We start from the raw sequence: 23,971 nt of genomic DNA, 5'->3' as shown, positions 1-23,971 counted from the left end.
GGGCCAGAGAGAACTCAATGTAGGAAAAAAATAGGAACGATTTTTTGACTAGGGAATATCTGGCGTTTAGGCTGTGGCTCAGTGATGCACAGATGTGGTGATAGGTGTCTTATCAGGTCTATAAAAATTCAGTGTAGTAGTTCACGTTTGTTCAGAAACTGTTGATGGTTTAACTTTGAATTAACAGCTTTTATGCACGATTAGCCATCTTCCTACCTCCCAGATCCAGCATGCAGTCTGCGTAAACACTTCAATGTGCATTTCAAAAGAAATTCAATTCTGTGACCGCTCCTGATCTGACTGGGATCTCAGGTGCACAGGTCTCCTGTTATTAATCAAGAATGTACTGCAGCTATTTGCCCTATTATTAGATGGAGTAAGGCTTCCCCCCAGCCCCCTTCTGTTTCACAGGAGATTTGGAAAGATTTATTGGAAGTCCTGTAAGGAAACTTAACATTCAAGGAGTAAACTATTCTTGTCAGTTATATTCCAAGTTTGTATGAACTTTGTGTTCTCTAAATCTTATCTAGGAGGCTAGTAGCTCTTTAAAGACAAAACAACAGTCCCTTCTCACGGTAAACATAGAGCTACTCAGCCCAAAGTAAATTATCACTCTGTCTGCTACCATGTGAAGAATGAATTGGGTGTTCTGTTTGTTGACTTCTAAAATTGATCAAGCCACTAAGTACCCATTATCAGTGAAACGACCCATTTCTACTAGAAAAAAATAGCCATTGAGGAAACAATTTGTACACTATTACATCTTCCATGCATTTTTTCTTCCATATTTGTGTTGAACCAACTGGAGTAAAATAGCTCTTCTGGTTTTTTTTACTTAAAGAGCTGAAGGGGAGCTATATTTAATTTTTTAAAATATTACGTTCAGCTAAGTTTGAATATATCAGTGTCAGGTTGGTTGCTATTCAAATTAAACTTTGGGGGGAAAGTCTCAGTTTACAGAAAGCTTTGTCAGTTATTACACTGATTTCAATTACATTACATTTTGTCCAGTATGTTCTCTAATCTAAGGTTACAAATGCTGAACGTGTGGGACTCTATTTGAAGATTTGTGAGATTTTTCACTTCTAGAAATGTTGCATGATTGTAATATGAATATTTTATAATCTTAGGCAAAATTTTGCTCTAAACATGCCAAGAGTATGGTAGAGGAATTGCTTTCACCTAAAACCAATTCAGTCATCTGTGGTCTGTATTACTTTTCTCTAACATTAATTTGGGGTCTTAACAAAATAAAGCAACTATAGGATTAACATCATTCTCTATGTGACAAACTACTTTTCTAGATGTTCAGAGCACTGTCATTTTTCTCTTTTGTGAATGTCCAGGCATGACATAGGAGGATATTTAAGACACATCGAAGAGGTTCATTATATTAAATATAAATATATATAAGAATAAAAATACAACCCTGCCAAAAAAGTGAAAAATACACAAGATTAAAACCTTGAGGTTTTCTCAGTTGCAAAATACTTTTGTAAAGTGGCCTAAAGAGGGAGAAACCTCAATTTAAAATAAACTTACAGCTTCCAAATTTCAAGGGGCAAGCATGTGCATCCATAGGAAAGTCTTCTAAATGCATTGGACATTCTGCTCTCACAGTCAATCTACAATGGATTAATGAGCAAAAGGACACATTTATTCTAGTTTCATAGAAATAGCAAATAGACTTCTATTAAGACACACAGAATAAGTATAGCATAATATCTGTTATGTGATTAATTAGCAGCTAGAACTGGACCTGAATTGTCTGACTGGGGGTGCTGACAGGCATGTGTAGACACAGCAGTGTGACTGGCTCTGCCCCTAGACCGTGTTTCACTGTACAGCAGAGACATGCTCAGACTTCTAAGTTGGAGTGAGGGTTAAAATCTATTAGCAACTGAAATTGTTTCCTTGGTGCCATTGTTAAATTGGCCCACTCTGGATGCTCAGACATTTGCTGAAATCATTTCATTGCTATCAGCTTGGGTGCAAATGTGTTTCTCAATAAAAGAGATTAAATAAACTACAAACATTCACATACCAGACATCAGCAAGGAATGAACAATAATACTTGAATACTGGACAGAAGATTGCATTAAGGCACTTGCGAAGGTGAGCAAATAGAAATGGTTATGGTCAAAAAAAGAGACATACGTGAACAATGTGCTGCCAAGATAGTGTTCTTGTGGATTAAATCCCTAAGAGCCAAGCATTTAGGAAGACAAGAAAAATTGACTTGGACTTGTGTAACTACCAGCCAAGCAGATTCTACCCTAGCCTAGGCAGTCTTGAAAAATGTTGCGGAATAAATTGAACATATTTGACAGGCTCCCAAAAGCCTGGAGACTTGGTTTTGTCCAAATACTTGTACTGCTTTTAAAAACATCTTTAAAATTGTTAAAAGAAAACTCAGTGTTTGCCTATGTACTGAGCTATCCATCTTGACTTTAAGTCAACAGAATCGCTTTATACTTGGTTGATTCCATGGGAGACATAAGCAGGGGATGTGTAGGTCTGTAGAGATGACATACCATTTTTTTTCATTGTTTAATTTGCAGTCTTTTAATCCAGAATGTTTCCATGACTGTGTATCATAGTTATTTCAAAAGGATTTAACTCCTCTGCTGACAACTGGATAGCTAAAGTTCAGTTATCCATGAAGAGACTAATATATTTCCAATAAGAGTGGTGCCAGCACAAAAATATTTTTTTTTCCTAACTTTCCAATGCTTTAGTGAATTTTTTTTCTTGTTATGAATGGAATAAGAAATGTCTATTTTTAGACTGTCAAGAAATATCAAGAATGGGCAGTGAATTCCATGCGCATCTGCTAGTTCTTAGAATCTGCTTTCTATAGGATCCAAAGATTAAAGATCCCTTGTACGCGATCTAGTAGTCTAGAACATATTAAACTTTCATGCTTTGTTATACTTGGCTGATGGAATCCTTGAAAGCAATTCCAAATTAAGGTCCTCTGCAAACTGATGGATTCCTAACACTACAGGAACCTTTTTAAAATCAAGCACTAAGACACATCCAGGGGGAATGTGAAGGTAGCACAGCAGGAGGGGAAAAAAATAAACACTGCAAATGCCTCAGTTTGTCCGTCATTCCATGGCCTATTGCGAAAATAATTACTAAGCAGAAATCAAATTATGCTCAGAAAGGAACCTGTTTCTGTTTGGAAAATATGATGCTTTAACAAGTTAAATTGTCAAACTAAATGAAGGATATAATATTTTAGGGCTCACCTCATTGTGTATAGCAATGTCCCATCCTCTGTAATTCGTAATAGTTTATTTGGCATCGTCATGTTATGAGCCACTGACTTCTTTCCATTGTGGAAAAAGGTATCAGGTGTCCAAATTTTGCTGGCCATTAAATTATTTAACCGGAGAACAGTCATAGGTCCTTTGAATTTTAATCTCTCATCTTTCCAGCTTTGACGGAAAAATACATCTATAGTGTATTCCTACATCAATTCAGAAAAAAGGGAAACACTTATGATGCCATATGTTGCAATATGAGAACTTGATAAGTACATTCTTACCGTTCCCTAGAAGCAAGATGACTATTAATGAAATAGTAATTATCAGAACGTTTATTCTCTATATTACTTACAATGTACCTGAAGCTGGTTATTAAGCAGTTACAACATCGTTACTGTGTTCAACAGAATAAATGTTAGGGAGAATAGTACATCAAAAGTTAGACAAGAATTTGAGATATAATGTAGTGGAAACAACACAATTCACCCTTTTCTCACTTTTCCTTCACCTTCCATAAAACTGTAATTTGAAGCTGTGGATATGTAGCCAGTATGCGTAGCACAGGAAGATTATGTCTCAGAATAAAACAAGCCTAGTGAGACAGGGTCTTACTAGAGCCTTTTGTTCTAAGTGTCTCATTAGCATAAACATGTAGCCAACCTGCAAAAAGTTCACAGTTCACTAAAATTACGTGGTCTGATTTACAAGACGAGGAATGGCTCACTGGGCCAAATCATTGGACTACAGAGAGCACAAGCAGAGGACAGCTTTGAACCGTGAGTTATAGTTTGGTTATACAAGGACTGGGCCAATGGGGAAGAGATGCAGTGGCTGACTCATTGTACATGGGGAGAATCAAAATAACCAACACTCACTACGAAATGAAAGAATTATTTGTTACAAAGCAACAGGAACAAAGTTAAGAGGGAGAGGGTGAAATTAGGAAAAATATGTTTGGGTATTATATGTAAAATATAGATGTATGTGGAGTGAAAGTGTGAAAAATTCCTGTGGATGCAGTATAGTATAATATTTTCCCAGGGAAAAACTCCACTCCAACATGAAAGTTCAGTATGGGATTATCCTGTCATTCATGGCTATGATATTGTGATAAACATCAAAAGCAGCTATCCAAACACTGTTCAAAATTACCATTTGGCTGAGAAACTGAACCTTTGCTGAGGTCTCCTGCCAATAGAGATGGCAAATCCTAAAATAAAGGGAATTCCTGTGTGTGAAGGCACACACAGCTATAAGGAAAAGAGCTGCCCCAAGGAATGTGTTAGTAAACATTCTGGAATGAGTGTGCAAAATCTCTCTGGGGCAGACTCCCTTAGACCTTCTTTTAACAAATGGCAACACTCCGTACAACATAAGCAAGTGTGAGCTGTTTATTCCTCGCGCAACTATCAGCAAGTAAGAATGGTGATTCTTATTGGTGGTGTGTTTTTCCTGGGTTTAGGGCATGAAATCCCTAAATAAATTTCTTGTGGACATGGAAATGTTGTAGTTCCATGGGATGTTCTTACTTTGGGTTTGTTCGGGTTTGGGCTTTTTTCTTGGTTTTGGTTTTTGTTTGGTTTGGTTTTTTTACATCCCAGATCTGTGAATCATTTTGGTGCATACTTAATTGTATTTCCATCGTTTTTTAATCATGTGCTCAGTGAGCTGCTGAAGTGTGGATTTGTTCAGTCCCAGTGACAGCCGTTCTGCACTTACAGCCAAGTACTTGGTCAGAATTGTGCTGGGTTGGGGCATTAGGTTGAACTGTGTGCAAAATCTTGTCCCAGGTGTGCAGCAGAGCACGAGAGAAAGAGATTTAAAAGGCAGTAGATGGCATTAAAATATTGGATTTGTTCCATGTTTTACTAACTCCAAAGAAAATTTCCTCCTACACACATGGGAAAGGTAAAAGACATGCCCAGAAGGTGACATCAGTTCAGTGTGCATGTAAGCCATTCCCTTTTTATCTCTTTCAACTGCAAAGGAGGAGGTGAGTGGGAGGTGGTACAAGTTGAGAGAAGGGAGTCTGGTTCTTCACTTTATGCGAACACAAGGTTCTTACGCTGGAAAAGAACAAGAATTCTGAGAGATTTGATAAGGGACCTGACAGCATAAGATAAAATTCAATTAAAAAGTAGCTGACAGGTCATGCCTGGCACAGACTGAATCTTTCTCTATCCCAGGCTGTTGCACCATATAAGATGAATTCATTTTGGCTGAGATGTCTCAGCTCTTTAGCTTTCACTACCCACTTTAACATGTACAATAATTCTCCTCAAATGAATCCTGACAGACAGCTGATCTTTAAGATCAAATCATCAGATACTCTGATTAGGGCTTCTTCTACAGGAGTGTGCCATACAGAACAAAGGAACAGAAGGATTTTCTCCAAACCATGTACTACAGCAGCGGTGTATGTGCAAACGTATGAGTGAGATGAAATTTGGAATAAATTCTCCACACTGGAGGCTCTCCAGTCCTTAGTGTGCAGTGAAAGAAAGAAGATTCCTATCTGCACTTTGGCAATAAGTTGTATGGTATTGAATACATACCATTGAACACTTTGACTTAAATGTTCTCTAATTTGCTCATCTGATACCTCTCCCTGGAGACTGTTTATTCACAGGGTAGACCACACTGTGGTTGGTCTACATCAGACGAGGTGCTGTACAGGAAGGTAGCAAGATAGAAATTTGTTCCTGAAGAGCTTACAGTACAGAAGCAGTGGGAATGAAGGTTTACTAGAAAAAAATATTCTGTCTTTATGAAAAAAGTTAATTTTAAAATGCTTCTTATTCCAAATAATATACATCAAAAATTTCACAAAAATGATAGTCATGTAAGAATAGCCAGTTATCTGTTAATTAGTTCAATCCACCATCTGAGAGAACATGCCTGAAAACCTACAAAATTCTTCCAAAAAAAGATGTTTTTATTTTAAAAAGTGCTTTTTTCCTGTTTAACTTTATTCACAAGTTTAAGAACAAGCCAAGACATTCTCTTTATAGAATAACAGGTTATATCTATGCTGCTCTTAAAAGAGTGTATTGAGAGTGGGTAGGAACACCATGTACTCCCTGATATATCAACCTACTATCTATATAACTGCCTCATTGGATTCCTGCAAACAGATGGTCTAGGTATGCTGATGTCTCACTGTGACTGTAGTTTCGTAACATATGGCATCAGCTGGAATAGCTCGTTGCCAGTTCCCAGCCATCAGTCCTGGGCTCAGAGAGCAGCGCATCGTTCCCTCAGTGTGCCAGTACAGCTGCTTGCGAGGCCTCCCTGTGACCAAATCCCACACTCCTGTCTACGCTTACTGTAAATCTGCTCACTGGAGCAAATTTGGGGTAGCCCTCAAATAATGGTGTCTACAACCAACCTGTAGTATGCACAGAGGACTTTGCATTAAATGTACATTGAAATGAATATAAACTTCATATTCTGGTAAGCTCTTCATTTTCTCTTTCTGTCTCTGATTTCACACTTCCTTAAGCAAAAGAGTTAGCATGAGTAGGCTGCACACACATTACTTTTTAGGGGAGGTGAGTAGGAGTTTTCCACTAAATACTTTGGTGTAATTCCTTAGTTTTCAAGACATATGAACACCTGCCTGTGTGTTTCTTGGTCACAAGCTTTATTAAGAGACTGATGAATTCTTTCTCCTGTTTAACTAAGTGAAAATCAGGAGCCAATGTAGTATGGGGTTTTAATTATTTTTGAGTTTTTTTTTGTAGGTAGTGATCACTTATGCTATAGTAATTCAGCTATACTGACTTACAGCTGAAGTCAATAATTTATTTTCAAATATAACTATTCCTAATTCTGAAAGTAGGTTATTTTTGGCTTCACTATTTTATTCTTCCTTAAAACCCTATTTCCACAGAAATATCAGTTTGTCCTAGGAATGTCAAATTAGCTTTACCTTCTACTTAATAATTAAATCACCTGAAACTACAAAGTGTAAGTAGTTGCTGAAGTCCAAACATTATATAGTCCCATATAATTCATCAGGCCTATCAGTTACTCTAAACTTATGTCTACATGTAGGAAAGCATCCATGTCCATTTGTTTATTAGACTGCCATTCACTGTTGGAGTTTTCTAGTAAATCTGATTCAACAGAGCAAACAGTAGCTTAGCCAGCTGACTTATAGAAAACAACTCTAATAAATATTAATACAAAGCATACATTTACCCACATATATATCTCTCTCACTCTTTTTTTGTTCACTTCCCACAAGCATGTATGTCCAGCCCAATACTTTAAATTACATTAATTTTCAGGAAATTAATAAGAGTCCTGTCCCCAGAAGACAGGTCTCTGCAAAAATGAAGCAGCCTCAGATCACTTACAAACTGCAGCTGCTAGTTTTAATTCAAAGCTATTAAATGAAAAAAAAAAGAAAAATTTTAGTCACATGACTGTGTTTGAAGTTTTCAGTTTGTCCAGTGGTGATTGGTTACCTATTTCAAGACAGAAATGGGAAAGCAAGATGAAGTGTTTTGCTGAACCAATTACCAGAATACAAATGGTGGATGTCAGTGGCTTCTACCAATCTTTATTCCAAGGAATCTCCCCTCTTTTAATGTATAATTTAGAGTAGCAGGTAAACATTGTAATTTCACAAAATTATTGCAGAACAAAAAAGCAGAAGTCATTGAATGATTTTTTTAAAATTCTTCTTCATGGTACATATATTACTCAGATAGTATTGTATATATAGTACTCAGTATTGGAGATATGTGCTGAGGAGACAAGTCACCAGTCTAGCTGTTTCCTTGGATTACCCTTCTACTGCAGGTCTTCTCAGCAGAATGACTGGTCAAAAAGTCTGTGCTGCCCAAGCTATTCATTCTCATTTAAATATCATGGCATCAGTTGCAAACATAAATTTGACTGTAGTTTTATAAATGCTGTTTTCCCAGCAATCAGGAAAATGGTGTCTTTGCATAAAGTTCATTTAGGAAAATAAACTATCTTGTAAAAGTTACTTTCTCTGTTATTCCATCCCTTAACATTGTTTTGTGTAATCAGAAATTTCTAATAACCTGGTGTTTAAGGCCTGTCTACAGTTTTAGTTCAAATTAAACAACTGACAATTTTGTGGTAAGAAATGGAACTTTCTTTTGGTGAATGTATTTAGCTAAGTGTAGCCAGCTACAAGGTTGAACTGTTTTCTTTGTTTAAATTAATGAGGATGTTTCCAGCATTCATCCTAACAAGGGATCCAGCAGATACTAGTAGCTGTAGACTAGGCTTTCCCTGTCAATAACAACCTACTTGTGAAGACATCATGTATATGCAAAATTTCAAGTACCTTATCTGTATTTCTACACAATTTTAAATATCTCTTAAGACCAGGGCTCACAACATCTTCATTCAGTTTTCTGAACTTTTCCATCCCCTGCAGTTACCTAGCAATTTGATTTTAATGTTCATTCCATAAAGGAGTGACACTAATTCTCTCATTAATCTTCTCTTCTCTTTCAGCAACCAAGATCTAGGAAAGTCACTTCCCATTGATCAGTAGCTTTTAATGTAAAAATACAGGTTAGACAGTACGGATGTCACACTGTACACATAAGTGTTAATTGCATTTTAAGATGATGATCTTTCTTAGCAAATTGGATCAGTGATTGCCAGCAAGGACCTGAGCAATCATCCTCAGAAGAATATGGATCCAAACCCTAATGCATTTCATAACATATTATGTAGCAAATATAAGGTCTGTTAAAACACATTATTAAAGTCACTGAGGCTGCTAATTTCAGGGCACTTAAATGCAGTCACAGCTAGCAGGAATGGTTGCACATAAAAGCTGGCAGCATTTTGGAATCAAGGGTTTAAAAAAAGCCCAGCCCTAAAAGAAGTAAGTTATTGCATAGATCTTTCATCCTCCAAATTAAAAAGACCAGAGAAAATGAATGCTGTAGAAATACAGGCCATCACTTACCATATCATGGTCTGAAACAGGCCCAAAACTGGTGACGAAGATGTCAGTCTTCACTTCAGTTACACGCTCTGATGAAGCAGGAAATTAGGACAGTGAGTGTCTATCAACAGTCTTCATTAGATCTAACCACTACCAATTCTCACAATAAATAGAAAAATTATTGGCTTTGATTAGCCATTCTAAAATTGGTCTACAATACAGTCCTCATAATTTATTGCTTCTAGATGTAATTTCACAGTCGATATTGTCAGCAACAATTTTTATATTAGTGTTTCTACAGAGCTTTTTGAGACATGGCTTGTGATGCCCCAGCACAGCAGCCATAGTTCCGCTGTTGTGTAAATCTTTTCACTCTTTGACTAATAAATCCTCTTGTCCAACAACATAAGCAGTGCTGAATATTTTACACAGTACTCAAAAGTCTCATTGGGTACTCAATGTTTCTGGGCAAGCTGAATGAAGGTCTCTAATAATTAACCCTGAGCTGATGAATTATGTATTTTTTATTGAGACACAGGAACATAGAAGAAAAAGAGAGAGAATACATTACCGTGTATAAAAACATGAAGATATTTTATTGGCATGAGTTAGAAATGGCTGTGTTACCCTTAATTGGGATAAACAAAAAGGAGTTAAACTTTTCCAAATAGATATCAGCTAATATCTCTAATACAATTTTTTACATACGTATAAATGTTATGGTTTGTAAATGGTTTAGATTTCTTTTTAAATTGATATGGGCACTAACATTAGATTTCCCTTAAACTACCAGATTTGTTTTATAAGCCTCAATGATAGATTAATATAAATAATAATTCAGAAATCTATAACATGTACATAACAGAGATTATATGTATATGCTATACCATAAAGCTAGACTTCTTTGTGATTTCAAGGGTGCAAATTTGCTCCATGGCACAATGCCCTCGGCCACTTCAGAGGAATCTAATGATTTTAGTGGTCACAAATGCCGAGTCTGAGATACCTAAAATGGTGCTGATTTCCAGAAAGAGCCAAACATCTGGCTTCCGCTGATCTACTCTTAAAAGTCCCTTTGAGAGACACACAAGCTTAACTTCCCCCCTTCCTCTCCTCCCCTTCTACACACGCACCGACTATCAGTCACTTCTGAACATACTGGTATTTTCTAGGCCACACATCACAGAATATTTACCCAGGATGGCATATATCAAAATAACTCTGTTGATTTAAATACAGCTGCAAGGAGTAACACCCCCTGGAGGCATAAATCCAAACAGTGCTGAGTGGAGCTAACCCCATCAGCTTTCAGAATTTACAGTGATGTAAGTCTGAATACATTTACTGTAGTGCTATACAAGCCAGCGTGTGGTTTGGGGTAGAAATTTCAAATGTGGAAAAAGTGATACATTTCTCAAATAAATTTGAAAAAAGAAATAAATTCAGAAATTTGAAATATTAAAAGTAATCCTGAAGAAAAGAGGCTGACAGAAGAGTACATGTATAGTAAACAAAAGACATGCAGCTGGCAAAAAATCTTCGTAAGCCTAAGAAATGTATATATGTAGCTATCTGTATAATGTTATTTTAATATTGTAAAAGAATTAAATTAAATAACTAATTTAATACAACCTTCTGATTTCAGAAGACTTTGGACTATTTAAATATGATTTGTTCCATCTGACAAGAAAGTTCTGTCAGAACAGAAGTGAAATAAGGAATCAAGGTTAAGCAGCCAGTAACAATATACATTTCTGTATCTGGTACAAAAGTTCTAACAAGAATCAGTGTTCTACAATGCACACAGAGGTTTTTCACTTTCAAAAAAGTCTACAACTTCTAAATATATATAAATGTAAGCAGTTTATATAAATGTTTAATATATATACAATAAAATATCTCCTTTTGTGAGACAGCAATAATCAAGATGTAATATTAGAGCTGATTCTACTGTCATTCTAGTAATGTACTGAATGACATTTGTATTCTTTAGCAAGTTAATTCAAAAATTAGGTGGTAGCAGAAGTAATCTTCAGGACTCATAAAAAAAGTTAAAGGATGAAATTTCCAATGTATTTTTTATAATCACAGAAAGTAAAATATTATGATGTGGCTGAAATGCCTAATAATGTACTTTTTGTTCTTTTTATCTGTGACTGAGACGCGTACAAACTACAGTGACTATTGACAAAAGCATTGGATAGGTGAAATTTCCTCCTTGGCTTTCCAGTGAAATTAATGTGTGACCTCATCATTGTTTACAAGCTTTTCAAATGACTTAAATAAATTTAAGTATTCTCTTGACATCTAATTGGCTCTGGACTTAAAGTAAGTTCACAGTGAGAATTTAACCTTCTATTACTGGAAGAAGCATATGGTTGATGAGAAATCACTTGGCTGGGAAGAAAAAGTATTGTCTCTTTCAGCCCATCACTTTCACAAAAGTTCAAGAGGCTGTGGTCTTGTATGAAATGGCTGGCAAAAAAAAGAAGATGGAGATTTCACAAGGTCCAGTAAAACATCGCTTGAATGGATTCTTTAAGTTCCAGCTACTGAATCACCTTTTCTTAAGACTGAGAAACTAATATCATCATTAAACCTATTAGCCTTTTACATATTGAAAAGTGAAACTCAAATGATTCTTTAAAAGATCTTTCATCCTGACTCCCCTCTCTCCACCTCCTTTCCATTGAGGCACTTCCTCTGGTGTCGTTAGGAGACAGAAGATGCTAGAAGCTCTTCAGGGACAATGCATTCATCCCTTAATGGTGTAAACTCATAGTCCCAGCTCTGAGTGAGCCTCTATTTAATATAATATAGCTAACTGATTTACCTTGCACAAACACAGAATATGCTCTTTGAATCAGTGGCATGTCATGTAGTGGTATCCTGAATTCTAGTTTTGGGAGACATATGGTCATAGTAGAGAGGTTGAGGCTTAAGGAAATCACTTTAAAAACACAAAATGGAAACTAAAGGCTTTGGCGGTAAGATGGAAGATTTCCAAGGGAGTGGAAAAATGAGTGATGCCTTTCATACCTATATAGCACTGAAGATAATTTAAGTGGCATGTAAGTCATAAGTAATAATAGAAGATTCAGATTGTGAACTCAGAAGAGATTGTGTTATCTTCATACTGATGACACTTTTGCAGAGCATCTAATCCCAGGTCTCTTCAAATCCAGATAAAACCACTACACACCACCAAATTATTTCTTTTTTCTTTAATATGCACCTTACTTTCAAGAGCAAGGAAGAAGTGTGTATGAACACACAGAAAAAGATTAGGCCCTCCAAAGCCATATGGAAGTTTTGAATTTTTTGTTTACTGTTTTACTAATTAGATGATTCAACTGTGCTTTGTTAAGAGCTTCAGAAGTTGTGAGTCACTCCTGCACAGGACATGTGTTTACTCATACAGTTGGGATATATATTTAGAATCAAGGTTAACCATGTTCAGTTTGCAGCTTGATTACCATGGGAAGGCTTAAACTGTGCTTCAAATGCTCAGAATGCATTTTTCAGGAACCTCAAATCCTGAGCTATATTCAAAACCTTCACAATATCCCTAAGAACTAGGGAAAATTCTAAGTCATTGAACAAAAGCTCAGGTCAGGAGCTGATGGGACTGCTGAGGATAAATCCATCAGTTGTAAAGACATGTTAGCCATGTCTCTTCACTATAACATGTGTCTCAGGAACCAGGACTAAGTAATACAGTGATATCTGTAGAACAGGTAACAATTCCAGTAAAAAACCCAAAGAAATTATTAACAACTTACTAGTTTTACTATAAGGCAACCATAAGGTCCAAGTAGTTACTAATCAGCAAAACAGCAACCACACCTAGACACTCTGGGGGACAGCCTCAAGCAATTGATCCACATATAGCTATGAAAGCACCAGTCAACATCAACTACTGTAATTTTACTGTTTACAACTACTGTGTTTTGCTAATGATGCTAGACTAACATAAACTCTCAAAATTAATAACAATAAATATTTTGATTTAAACTCCCAGGGAGCTCACTATTGCTAGAATTGTGATTGGATTACAAATTGAGAACAAAATAAGAAATACAGATTTATTTAAACAGCAGGAAATAAGCCTATTTATCATAGGAAACTATACATTAACTATTTCCCTTTCTGAGCTGCTGGTATTTGAGCACAAGGCTTATTTGAATTGCATATTTTGGTTGTTTAAATTAATTTCATCTTTTTTGGTAAAGCACTTGTTCCTCCTGCATGTCTTGTGTAAGTGTGTGCTATAATTATTAAAACGGAGAATACTTTTCCTATGGTTTTGAATGAAAGGAATTTAGATGCCTGTATAGTGTACACTATTATTACTAAAACAAGTCATGTAGACTAATCACCCTGGCTGCATCCTATGAAGTATTTTGATTGAAGAACCACAACAAATACACTCATAAGAATTTTGTGCTGCTGCTTTTGTAAAAGTAGAGACCAAAAGGGAGAACAGTGAGCTGTCCTGTGATTACCCAACTGTAGTCTGTGCTGCTAGGAAGGGTTTACTGAGAGCCGTACAGTGTCATGGCAGCTCTCTGCACGCAATTAACAGCTCAGAGCTGCTCATGTCCTCCCTACCTCCCTACTGTTGTATTAAATCAATTTTCCTAGGGTCTTCTATAGCTTTTTACAGTTGCCTTTACATCAATGTGGCGCCTACAGACTGGAAAAAAGACCAAAAATCAGCCCTTTCAGTTTTTACAGAGTTAAGTATAGCATCTAGTCCTTCTTTACTTACAGAATTATGCGTAGGGGTCCAGTATAGGACTCTCTTTTCATTTGGAGTAGAAATATTTAGGTTTAACTGAATTTTTATTACACATACAGACCAAAACGATATTTTCCCTAAATTTTAAGTTAGCTCAGATACGAGTTCAAATCCAACAATTTCCATGGGGACCTCAAGCACCAAGAGGTAAGTTTATCATATATTTATAGATAATGTTCTCATAAAACTGAATTTTAAAACCTAATTAACATAATACTGTCAAGTTTATTTTCCATCACTTTTAATATAAGCACTCTGTGGAAGTAATGAATTGCCTGAGACGGACCGACGTTCCACTTAAGGACAGTCACACTCAATTTTGATAAACATCACACAGGAGAGATCAACAAATAGCTTTTACTGATAGCATAAACCAAGTATAATTCTGTTCAACACTGAAGTAATGTTGATAATCTACTTGGGATGATCTAATGGGCATTTGACCCAACTATAAGAGCAAATTTCCTTTAGGAAGATTCTGGTCTGCCTAATCAAACCCACTCTTGTTCTTCTTAGCTCTGTATTAAACAACCTTCCTACTACAAAATCCCTCTCAAAGGGATAAACCACATTTACAATTATTCTAAGTTAAAAGGTCACAGATGATGTGATATACTTTAGTTTTAGACAGGGGATGTGTACACTGCAAAGGTGACAGTCTCAGAAAATCTGTAGCTGCACCTGGTTTCACGTTAACGAATCTCAGCACCGAGTACAACCAATCTGCACTGTGCAAGCCTGCCCTCTCTCCACTGTGGCACTCCAAATCTGCCATGGTGGCATCCCAGGGCTCTGCTCCCCACATGAAGACAACCCAGAACAAAAGGCAATGGCGTATCCATTTATCTGAGGAACTTCTTTTTCCCACCATTTTTCATTGTTTGTCAATTCTTTTAAACTCCTGCTCTATAGTGGTTTACTAGGAGAGGTCACCAAACATTGAGGTGAATTTTCCTCCTTATTTGACTCCTTCCTAGCAATATCTGAGCCTTTATTTTGCTCAGGATTGTGTACTGGAAAAGAGAACAGTATCTTTCTTATATAGCCTATTTTTGATCAGCTCTAGTTCTAGGATCCAGATAGTTCCCACAGAAAATTATGCTATTACCTAAATGACTTCGCTGTTTATTTTTTCCCTTAATGTCTAACATGATTTCCTCTCTTTCAGATTCAGTATGTTACTCTGCAATTCCTCCTCCTTGCTTTTTGTAAATTATTATCCTCTCATAGAGTTAATAGGTGTCCTTTAGTGTGATTCAGAACATTTTCACATTCATTTTGAAAATTCTATTTTCTAGGCATAAATAACTGTAAATGTAGTTATTTGTCCGTGTTTATGGATGGGTACAACAGATGCTATTTCCTAGCAATGTCTGACTAAGTGACTATGCCCACATATGAAGGATGCAAACATCTAAATAACATAATTTATATCAATAATTATTGATAAAAGGTGCAAATGTGCCAATGCATGATATAGTGCTGTGTGTTTCTTTTAAAGAAGAATCAGATTAATTGTAGCCACAATGCCATTTTTTAAATAACAAGCATATTCAATGACTGTAATATTTCCCCATGGGTCACCTACTCCATTTATTTATGTTCTTGTTAATGAGAAATAATTCCTTCTTTGTTTAACAGCAAAACGCTCAGAGCTGCTCACTTAATTTCAGATATGGCCTTACTGGTTTATCTGACAAATAATAATTTTCATTCCTGTACTCTTTATGGAGTATGCGTGTTTTTTATGTTCCTTTTGAAGTGCTATCTCAAAAGATCTAAAAAAAGGAAAGGGAGGACTTAATAATCTAGCACTGATTCCGTGCATGCTGAAAGAGTGATTCAAAATTCAGCACCTCTGAATTTTTCATTATCTTAATGCTCCACGTTTTAACCTGGCTTTCCAATGAATATATAGTATAGCTCCAACAATGTATCTCCAGGAGCTTGTTCCTTGCTTCATGGTGCCTCATCTGCCTCACCAGGATATTTCTACCAAGCAATGAAACTGTTCACCACACTAATAGGAAGTTTGCAAACTTGGGATAGAGAAATATCATGGTGTTTATTTCAAAAAGGAGGAAATTACTCCTATCAGTGAGTAGATCAAGATCAAACCCCTTTCACAATTCATTACAATTTTCCAGTAAACACACCTTTTTGTCTCTGAATTTTTCATGCATACACATAAACACAAGGAAGGAGAAACAAATAAACTGACTGAAGAAACTCTATCAGCTACCTTTTCTTCCATAGGTGAGAAAGAGAGAAATTAGTTCTCTTTTCTGTTTCTGTTCCTGCACAGAATTCTGTTTTCTGCTGGTGTATATATTTGAAAAACTGCACTACAGAAGGAGAGGTTGTACAAATATAAGCAGAGAGTTTTCTGCAATATGCCCCTTTCTATAGAAGAAATGAACTGTACCACACAATGTTTTAGTTCATCTAGTGTTTCTCAAAATGCATAGAAAGAACAGGATAGGCAATTTGGGATAACTGGAAGAGTGGTATAGTGTAATCAGTGGTACACAGATTTACACTGTGCCTAACAGCATAAAATTTATCCACATAACATATTCATGAGGGTCTCTGGTCTCTTAAATTCTCTGATAGCTACATCACAGCTAATACAGAATGAAGGAGGTTTAAACGCAATTCTATATATCTAAAAATGCTGTTATATTGGTAGCTTTCTTAACGTTCTCTTTAGACTAGATAAAAATTGTGTTCTGAATGAAATATTTAATAAGAAGCCATCACTGATGTTGGGAAGAAAAATGAAACCACTGCTCTTCCATATACGTTTTAGAATTTCCAGCAACAGATCATGCTATAAAGGAAGGCTATTGAACTTCCAACTCCAAAAACCATGCTGTATTTGATATATTTTTACATATGGAACATTTTGGAATACATTTCCCCATTATATCAAGCGTCTAAATCAAATGTGTCAAAATTGAGTACTCTTGAGGTTCTTAGCTAATATTTAGATACCTTAGCAAGAAGGTTTTGCAGAGGTGAATTTCAGAATTCCTGAGCAAAGCCTTTATTATAAATTGGTACCAGAATTGGAAACATCGGCCTAGATGTTTGTCCCTAGTTTTTGAAGTCTATAATTTATGTCTTTTGAATAAAGCATTATTCAACAGTCGAAAGAGTAAAGCTACTTCTTACTATATTTTATTTTAAACTTTAATTTACTGCCCACAATTTCGTCAGATCTGGGATTTTTTAAAAGTCCTGGTACTCTTAGTTCTAGTATTCAGAGCTGACAAACACAACAGATAAATTAAATTTACTCTGCCGTACTGACACCGTGAAACTATAACGTACTGAGCAACAGGGAATTTGTGATATTTGAGGTTCTTGGCTACAGGCAGGAACATGCAACATAATTCAAAAAAGGAGAGATGCAAAGATTATTTAAACTTCTCTAACCATTGGCTAAAGAAACTACTCCAATCCTGCCTTCCCTCCACCCCATATTACCCGTGCTCCACTCATTTTTGTGTTTAACTGATAGTGATGCAAATGGCTATTAACGTTTGTGAAGAGACTCATTTCCTCCTATAGGAGCAGTTACATTAAACAATCTTTCTGTCAGGAGTAAATTTTAACTGCACTGGACGGTCCTTTCACGAGGTATGCAGACTTGTCCTCCCATTACACCCTTGAAGTCTGGCTTCAGAAACTTACACATAAGCACACATACATAAGCCTCTATACTGACGTGCTTAGTTCTCTCAACTGCAATCCAGAGAGTGACAGAAAATCCTTTCCCTGCATCTTCGTTTGCTCTTCTAGTGACTGTTAAACAAACCATAATAGCTACAAAACTCATATAAGAAATCATCATATGCTCAGATTTTTCTTGTAGACATGTACCAGACTACACAGTTTACAGAGTTTCATTTATTTATTGCCTTCTCTGCTATGTTTATTTACTGTGATGTAGTAGCTGACTGAACTGTACAGTTGTATTAATCAAAGATGAAGGAGCATTTATTTCTACACTAGTCCAAGGGTTTACAAGTAAGCAGGCAAAAGTACTGGTAGATAAAAGTGAAAACTGATTCTTATTTTGTTATGCATTATCTGAAATTGCACACAAAAATTTACAGACCAACCCATTTTTAAAGGTGTCAATTAATACTTTATAAACAGAACTTTATCTTTAGCCATTCCTTGAAGTCAGTGAAGTCAAACCATTGAAGACGTTGGCTCACAATTCAAGAACTGTTGCAAGATGGTAGCCCCAAAGCACAGAATAAGCTTACTCTTAAGTACCTTCCATTTCATCTGTAGGAGATGGTATAAGAATTCTTAATGTAATACCCTGTTCTTCTTACAATGCAGTTCCTCTGAGAGCTATTATATGAAAACAGGTTGAACTATACTTTGTGGGGTGGGCTGCTTTGCTTTATTTTACCTGAAGAGTCCAAAAGAAAAAAAAAAAAAGAAAAGAAAAAAACAGACAGACATCTGGAAGAATAAAACAACCTTTCCATGCACTGGAAAGAACAGATTTGTGCTTTTATGTTTAGAACTTCCACGTTTGTGAACAAAGAGCTTTTAAGATCCAATTTTGGGATTGTGTGACAGTAGAACAATTTAAAGAGTGAACATAGGGATGCTGATAAAGACCAGGCTTTGTAACAATGTTTTTATAAAGATGTAATTGCTATGTGTTTTTATACCTTTTTATGGATTCAGCACCAAGAGCAGAAGAAGAAAGACATTTTTATCAAGCTGTGAAGACCCAAAGTTACAGAAACAAATCCTGACATACCTAAGTAGAAAAAAATCTTACAGACTTCTCTGAGACTTTTATGACTACGGTTGATTGACGCTTTCACTTTTAAAACCAAACCCTCTTAGAAAGATAGTCATAGATAGATGTGCTGTTTAGGCCTGATTCATAAACTTTTCATTTGTCAGGTCACAGGTCTTAATTTATTATTGTTTATTCTTCATACATTTAAAGTTTTAATACGTATTCAAAAGCCTTCTTGAATTGTGAACCATGTTCTTCTTCTTTTGGGTATAAGTGTGAGCATACCAAGTATGTGAAAGATGCAGAAGGCGTGGCATTTTTGAAAAAATGGATATTACATATCAGCATTATTTTATGTGTATATATAAACAGAATTAAAACAAGTATATCACGGAAAAATAACATTGGTTTAACTGATTTTTTTTCTAACATGTAACCTTGAAAATTATAATACAACACACCTCCCAGTCCTGGTCTCAAGCGGTTATCATAACCATCCAGCAGACGATCCAATATTCTGGTAAATACTGTGGTGTTGTCTTTAAGTTCATCTTGTGATGAGGTTTGTCCATAGCTGAAATACAGAACAATTAACACTGAAAAACAGTAATCTACCAAGAACCTTACAAAACAGTAATTCCAAAATCTGTTTAATCTTGCTTATACCAGTTTATGGTCACAAAATCCCCATATAACAAGGTTGTAGTGCTTTATAGGGTTCTTTCACTTGAACATTTTCCTCTTAAATTGAACATTTTTTGTAAAATCATAGAAAATCAGTGCCTCTCTATAAACGGTGAGCAAATAGAATGTCAGTTCCTTAATGTTTATCTCATTATTCATTAATGGTTATAAAGTTCTTAGACATGTGTTCCTCAGGAAAAGGCTCATTTGTCAGCAAACGATAATGTGTTTAATTCGTAATAGTCATGAAGCGTTTGCATACAAAGATACAATAATTCAGAATACTGACACTTAAGTACTGAAAATAAATGCTAAAACAAAGATAAAACAAAAAATACAGAGATGTCTTCTTTATGAATATAGAAGTAAATCAAATGAGTGCATTTTCATAGATCAATATATAATTTTGCTTTATTTTCTTTCCCATTTTCCTTTAGCAATTAAGATTTGGAGAAATACCTCCAACTTTTCCTTACAAATGTGTAACAAAACCATCTGTTGATATGGAAATCTCCCATGTCTATAAAGCTTCGCTTACAGACCCCTAAAGTATATCCCTAACTCAGCCAAAGGTCCTGAAATTTTGTTTGAACAAGGATAAAATTAAGCTCTTTGAACTCAGCTACCAAAATCTTACTTCCATCAATACAAATCAGAATGAAATCCGTGGGCTTAGTGGTTTCTGTCTGCTGTAGATGACATCAGAATCAACCTTCTTCTTTAAATCTAAAACCTTTACCAAATACCCTGTTATAGATGATTCCCTTAATCATAGATTACAGTTGTCTTAAAGCCAAACCCAGTATTGTTTTTTTCATTCATTGCTGGGAAAACTTCCATTATACACACGTGTAGTCATCATGACTAAAAGCAAAAACACTGCTTTCCAAAACATCATTTTGTGGCACACATTGCTACTGAACTGGATAAACAGTGCAGCGCCAAAACCTTTTGTTAGGATCAGGTCTAGCCACAAAAGTGATTCTTCCATTGGGCAGCTTGTTATCCATACGACTGTGGCGTTAAGCGGGTCTCGGTGCTCTGCCAGTTGTTCCTGCTCTAACCCGCAAAGATCATCTTATGAGGAATATACTGTTACGTGAAATGATCTGGTTCTGTTAAAATACATGTGAAATGACTTTCTGTAAGCTGCATCAGTCAAGCATCCTTAGTGTATCCCACCCATATATTCTACTTGTATCAAATACAGAGAGGAGGAGGAAAGATACCCTGATATAGGTACTCTGGAAATGCTTCCAAGTTATTTTGCAGTACAGATTTGAATACATAACACTACAAATTTAAATGAGTTTCAGAACTGAGACTTGTAGAAGTTTTACTAACTTTTGTTTTATTTCAATAGGATGTGACTTCGCACATCCCTTTTTCAGGGTTTTTTAATGTATATAAATCACTTTTTCTAATGAAGAAGACAAAATCTCTGAGTTTTAAAAAACGCTAAGAATTTCCTCCAGCCATATCATATAATTTCACTTAATTAAAAAATAGTTTGATTTATATTTATGTTTCATACCTACAGTTGAATTTTAAGTTACAGACATTAATATTTTTTTCTTCTATGCTTCCTATATGTTACCAAATAACAAGTTCTCCTGCTGTCTCCAGTGAGCACTATCTTTCAAAGGATCATTCCTCATACAACTTATGGCGAATTGCAACACAGGACTTTTCACTGGACTAATTTCATATTAACACTCATTGTCAGTAAACAAGCTGCTGTACATACATATCTCAAGGATAGCAGAAGGTCATCAGCGTTAAGGTGGCAAAAGGATATAAAAACACTTCAGAAATTTTAGTGGTAAATAAATGAGTATGTTTGCAGAAAAGGCATCAGAAAGATGGAATAGTGGCAGCGCAGTCGGAAAGGATGCAATACAATACACCGCTTCTATTCTGGGTGTCGCATCTGTCAGTACCCTTACCTGTTCTTCCCACCATTTTATCAGAGGTAAAAAGCACCGTTAGGGCTGGTTTTAACTGACATATGGTCACAACAGGAAAAATCTGAACATTTGTGTATATATATATTATCCTGTAACTCCAGAGGTATTGTGATTTTTCATTCAAAACACACATATTAAAATAGTCCTAATGCTGTTTTTTTATGACAAGAATGATATGGAAAGACTGTGCCTTTCTGTATCACAGACACTTCATCTAATTCATCAATTGTTTTTTTATCATAAAGGATTACCAGCACTCCAGAAGAAAAGGCAAGGGAAGTTACTATGACAAAACAGCTTTAGAAACAGATACATTTCATGTAAGGTGTGTATATTTTGAGGAAAAAGTCACTGTATGCGATGGTGTTTTCATATTAAACCACAGTATAATAAAAAACTGTGCACTAACTCCATCTACAGGTCATTATAATAGTGACATACCATATAATTTTTAAACACTAGTCCAACGCGTTTTAATTCTCACTTTAAGAATGCACATGCATATTATTACAGATATAATAAATATATGTACACATGCATATGTACACATATCTATATAATAAATGTGTTTTCACCAAATTCTCTAGCTAGGCCAGATGAAGTACTTCATGATCACTTCAAATCTCACCTATCTTAATATATTATCAAAATAAAAGTATTGCTTCTCAAATGTCAGGTTTATTCAATACAGCAACGGTTACATGAGCCACCCACTCTTTTTTTTTTTTTTTTTTTTTTAGCAAAAATGCTCGTGCAGATGAACCTTTGCCCTTTGCCCACTCCACCCTATTTAAAATCTTCAAGGTAGCCAGAAGGTAAGTTTATCTACAGCTGCAAATACATAAGGAGACACTATGGAGATCAAGGCACAAATACATCTTTTACGGATCACTGCTGACAATATGAAATTTCTACTGCTTTTTGGTCATTAGGTAGCATTACTGACAGGACATTAATATTTTTAAAATACAGAAATATATCTATAAGTCTTCTTAAACACCTTTACTGAATTTTGAATTGCAGAGAGTACTTCAAGTATACTCCAAACTGCTTTTTTATAGTCCTTAGTTAACCTACTAGTTGTTAGATAAGGTGTTGTATGATTAAAAATTGTTCTTAATACTACTGTTATTTTTAGATTATGATTTCAATACATATTCCATAAACACTTGGTGCAGCATGATCTTTCAAACATAAACTGTTATGGGGTTTGAGCTTACAAATTCTTCTTCATCCAAGCAGTCTCCCTTCACCAGGAAGGTCTACTTTGGATTTGCAAAACCAGCTACTACGTTAGGACACAATCCTGACCAACGAAGAACTGAAAGTTTTGCGTCTGCTTGCAGGGACAATAAAGTTACTAAATAGCACTTAAATGAGATTAAAAAACCCTTAATTACACTTTTTTCCCCCTCTAAAGAAACTTTTATTTCTGAGCAGTCATTATATAAGAGTAGAAAGGATTGCACAGGTGTTTAAGAGGTAGTTTAGTTTCAATTTGTTTCAGAAAGCTTTTGCTTTTTTTCCTTCACAATATTGAAAAAAGATGTTATGCAAACAAATTGTAGTTTTCTTTCAGTCTTGCCTTGGTTAGATTTAGCTGGGATTTGAACAGGGATTAACTTCCCCCAATACACTTAGTAGTAGTGCAGCCCATGCAGTATTTGTCTTATGCTGCTATATTAAATTACAAGTTCCTAAAATACGTTGGTGCATTAAAAAAATATCTCCCCACCTTCTTTCAGTCAGTGCATTCAGAAGGAGGCTCCAGGCCCAGAGGCAGTCACAAAGCACCAGGAGTCTCTTCATGGTGGGCTCTGAAACTAGAAGGAAAATAATCATCAACGTCCCTTACATTAAAACAGGTACTGTGGAAAAAAAAGTCTGATTTTGGAAACTTTTGCAGGATAATTTGATGTCAGGCAATGACCTCACAATACTACAGCTCATGTCATTCAGAATAAGGGAGCACGGCCTTGGCTGTTCTCCTGTTTCCCTTCTACTTTTAGACACAGAGGCTTAGGGTGGGATTTATTTTGCGGTAAGGGTGTATTCTTTTTTGCATTATTCTTGAGCATTAACAAAAACAATTAGGAGTTAAAGCTGCTGTCCCCAAACTCTGTGGCAATTCTTACTCAGTTTCCTCCTGTGCTGAAAATGTGACAAGGCGCCTCCATAACATCTCCAGCTAACCAAGTGTAATTGGGTTTTGTTTGACTTGAACTCAGCCCGAGTCCTTCCAAACATCTTGGAAGGTGTCAGTGTATGGTAGCGTGACTGAGGAAGAACGGTGCTTCCCTCACAGCCACTGCTTTGCTTTGATGTGATAGAAGCAACTTTCTTCTACAGATATTACTATTCTCCTCGTCCCTGAAATATTAGCATCATAGGAGTCAAATGATCAGGTTCTGGCTCTGTAATCTGCTGCTACATATGCACATTAATGTTCTTGTTGGGCTAAAGGGCACAATTCATAATCAAACCATGTGCTGACAACCTACACACCATTTCCCAAATCTCTATCAGTCTCTG

At 35.9% G+C, this 23,971-nt stretch overlaps 1 protein-coding gene across 1 annotated transcript in view; it reads right to left on the bottom strand.

The window, feature by feature from the left end:
* The window catches only part of GABRA1 (gamma-aminobutyric acid type A receptor subunit alpha1), a 38,959-nt gene extending 15,697 nt beyond the window's left edge, over positions 1-23,262 (bottom strand). Inside the window, exons 1-5 of the mRNA XM_075057058.1 lie at positions 23,175-23,262; positions 19,250-19,362; positions 9,235-9,302; positions 3,255-3,475; positions 1,543-1,625 (exon numbers count right to left, since the gene is read on the bottom strand). Coding sequence (XP_074913159.1) covers positions 1,543-1,625; positions 3,255-3,475; positions 9,235-9,302; positions 19,250-19,362; positions 23,175-23,248 — 559 coding nt within the window. The 5' untranslated portion in view covers positions 23,249-23,262. The remainder of the gene's footprint in view (positions 1-1,542; positions 1,626-3,254; positions 3,476-9,234; positions 9,303-19,249; positions 19,363-23,174) is intronic.
* Between the last annotated feature and the right edge of the window lie 709 nt (positions 23,263-23,971).

The sequence above is a fragment of the Buteo buteo genome, chromosome 24, assembly GCF_964188355.1.
Source record: "Buteo buteo chromosome 24, bButBut1.hap1.1, whole genome shotgun sequence".
Taxonomy (NCBI): Eukaryota; Metazoa; Chordata; class Aves; order Accipitriformes; family Accipitridae; genus Buteo; species Buteo buteo.
The sequence above is the reverse complement of the archived record's forward strand: the minus strand, read 5'-3'. Positions and strand labels throughout refer to the sequence as shown.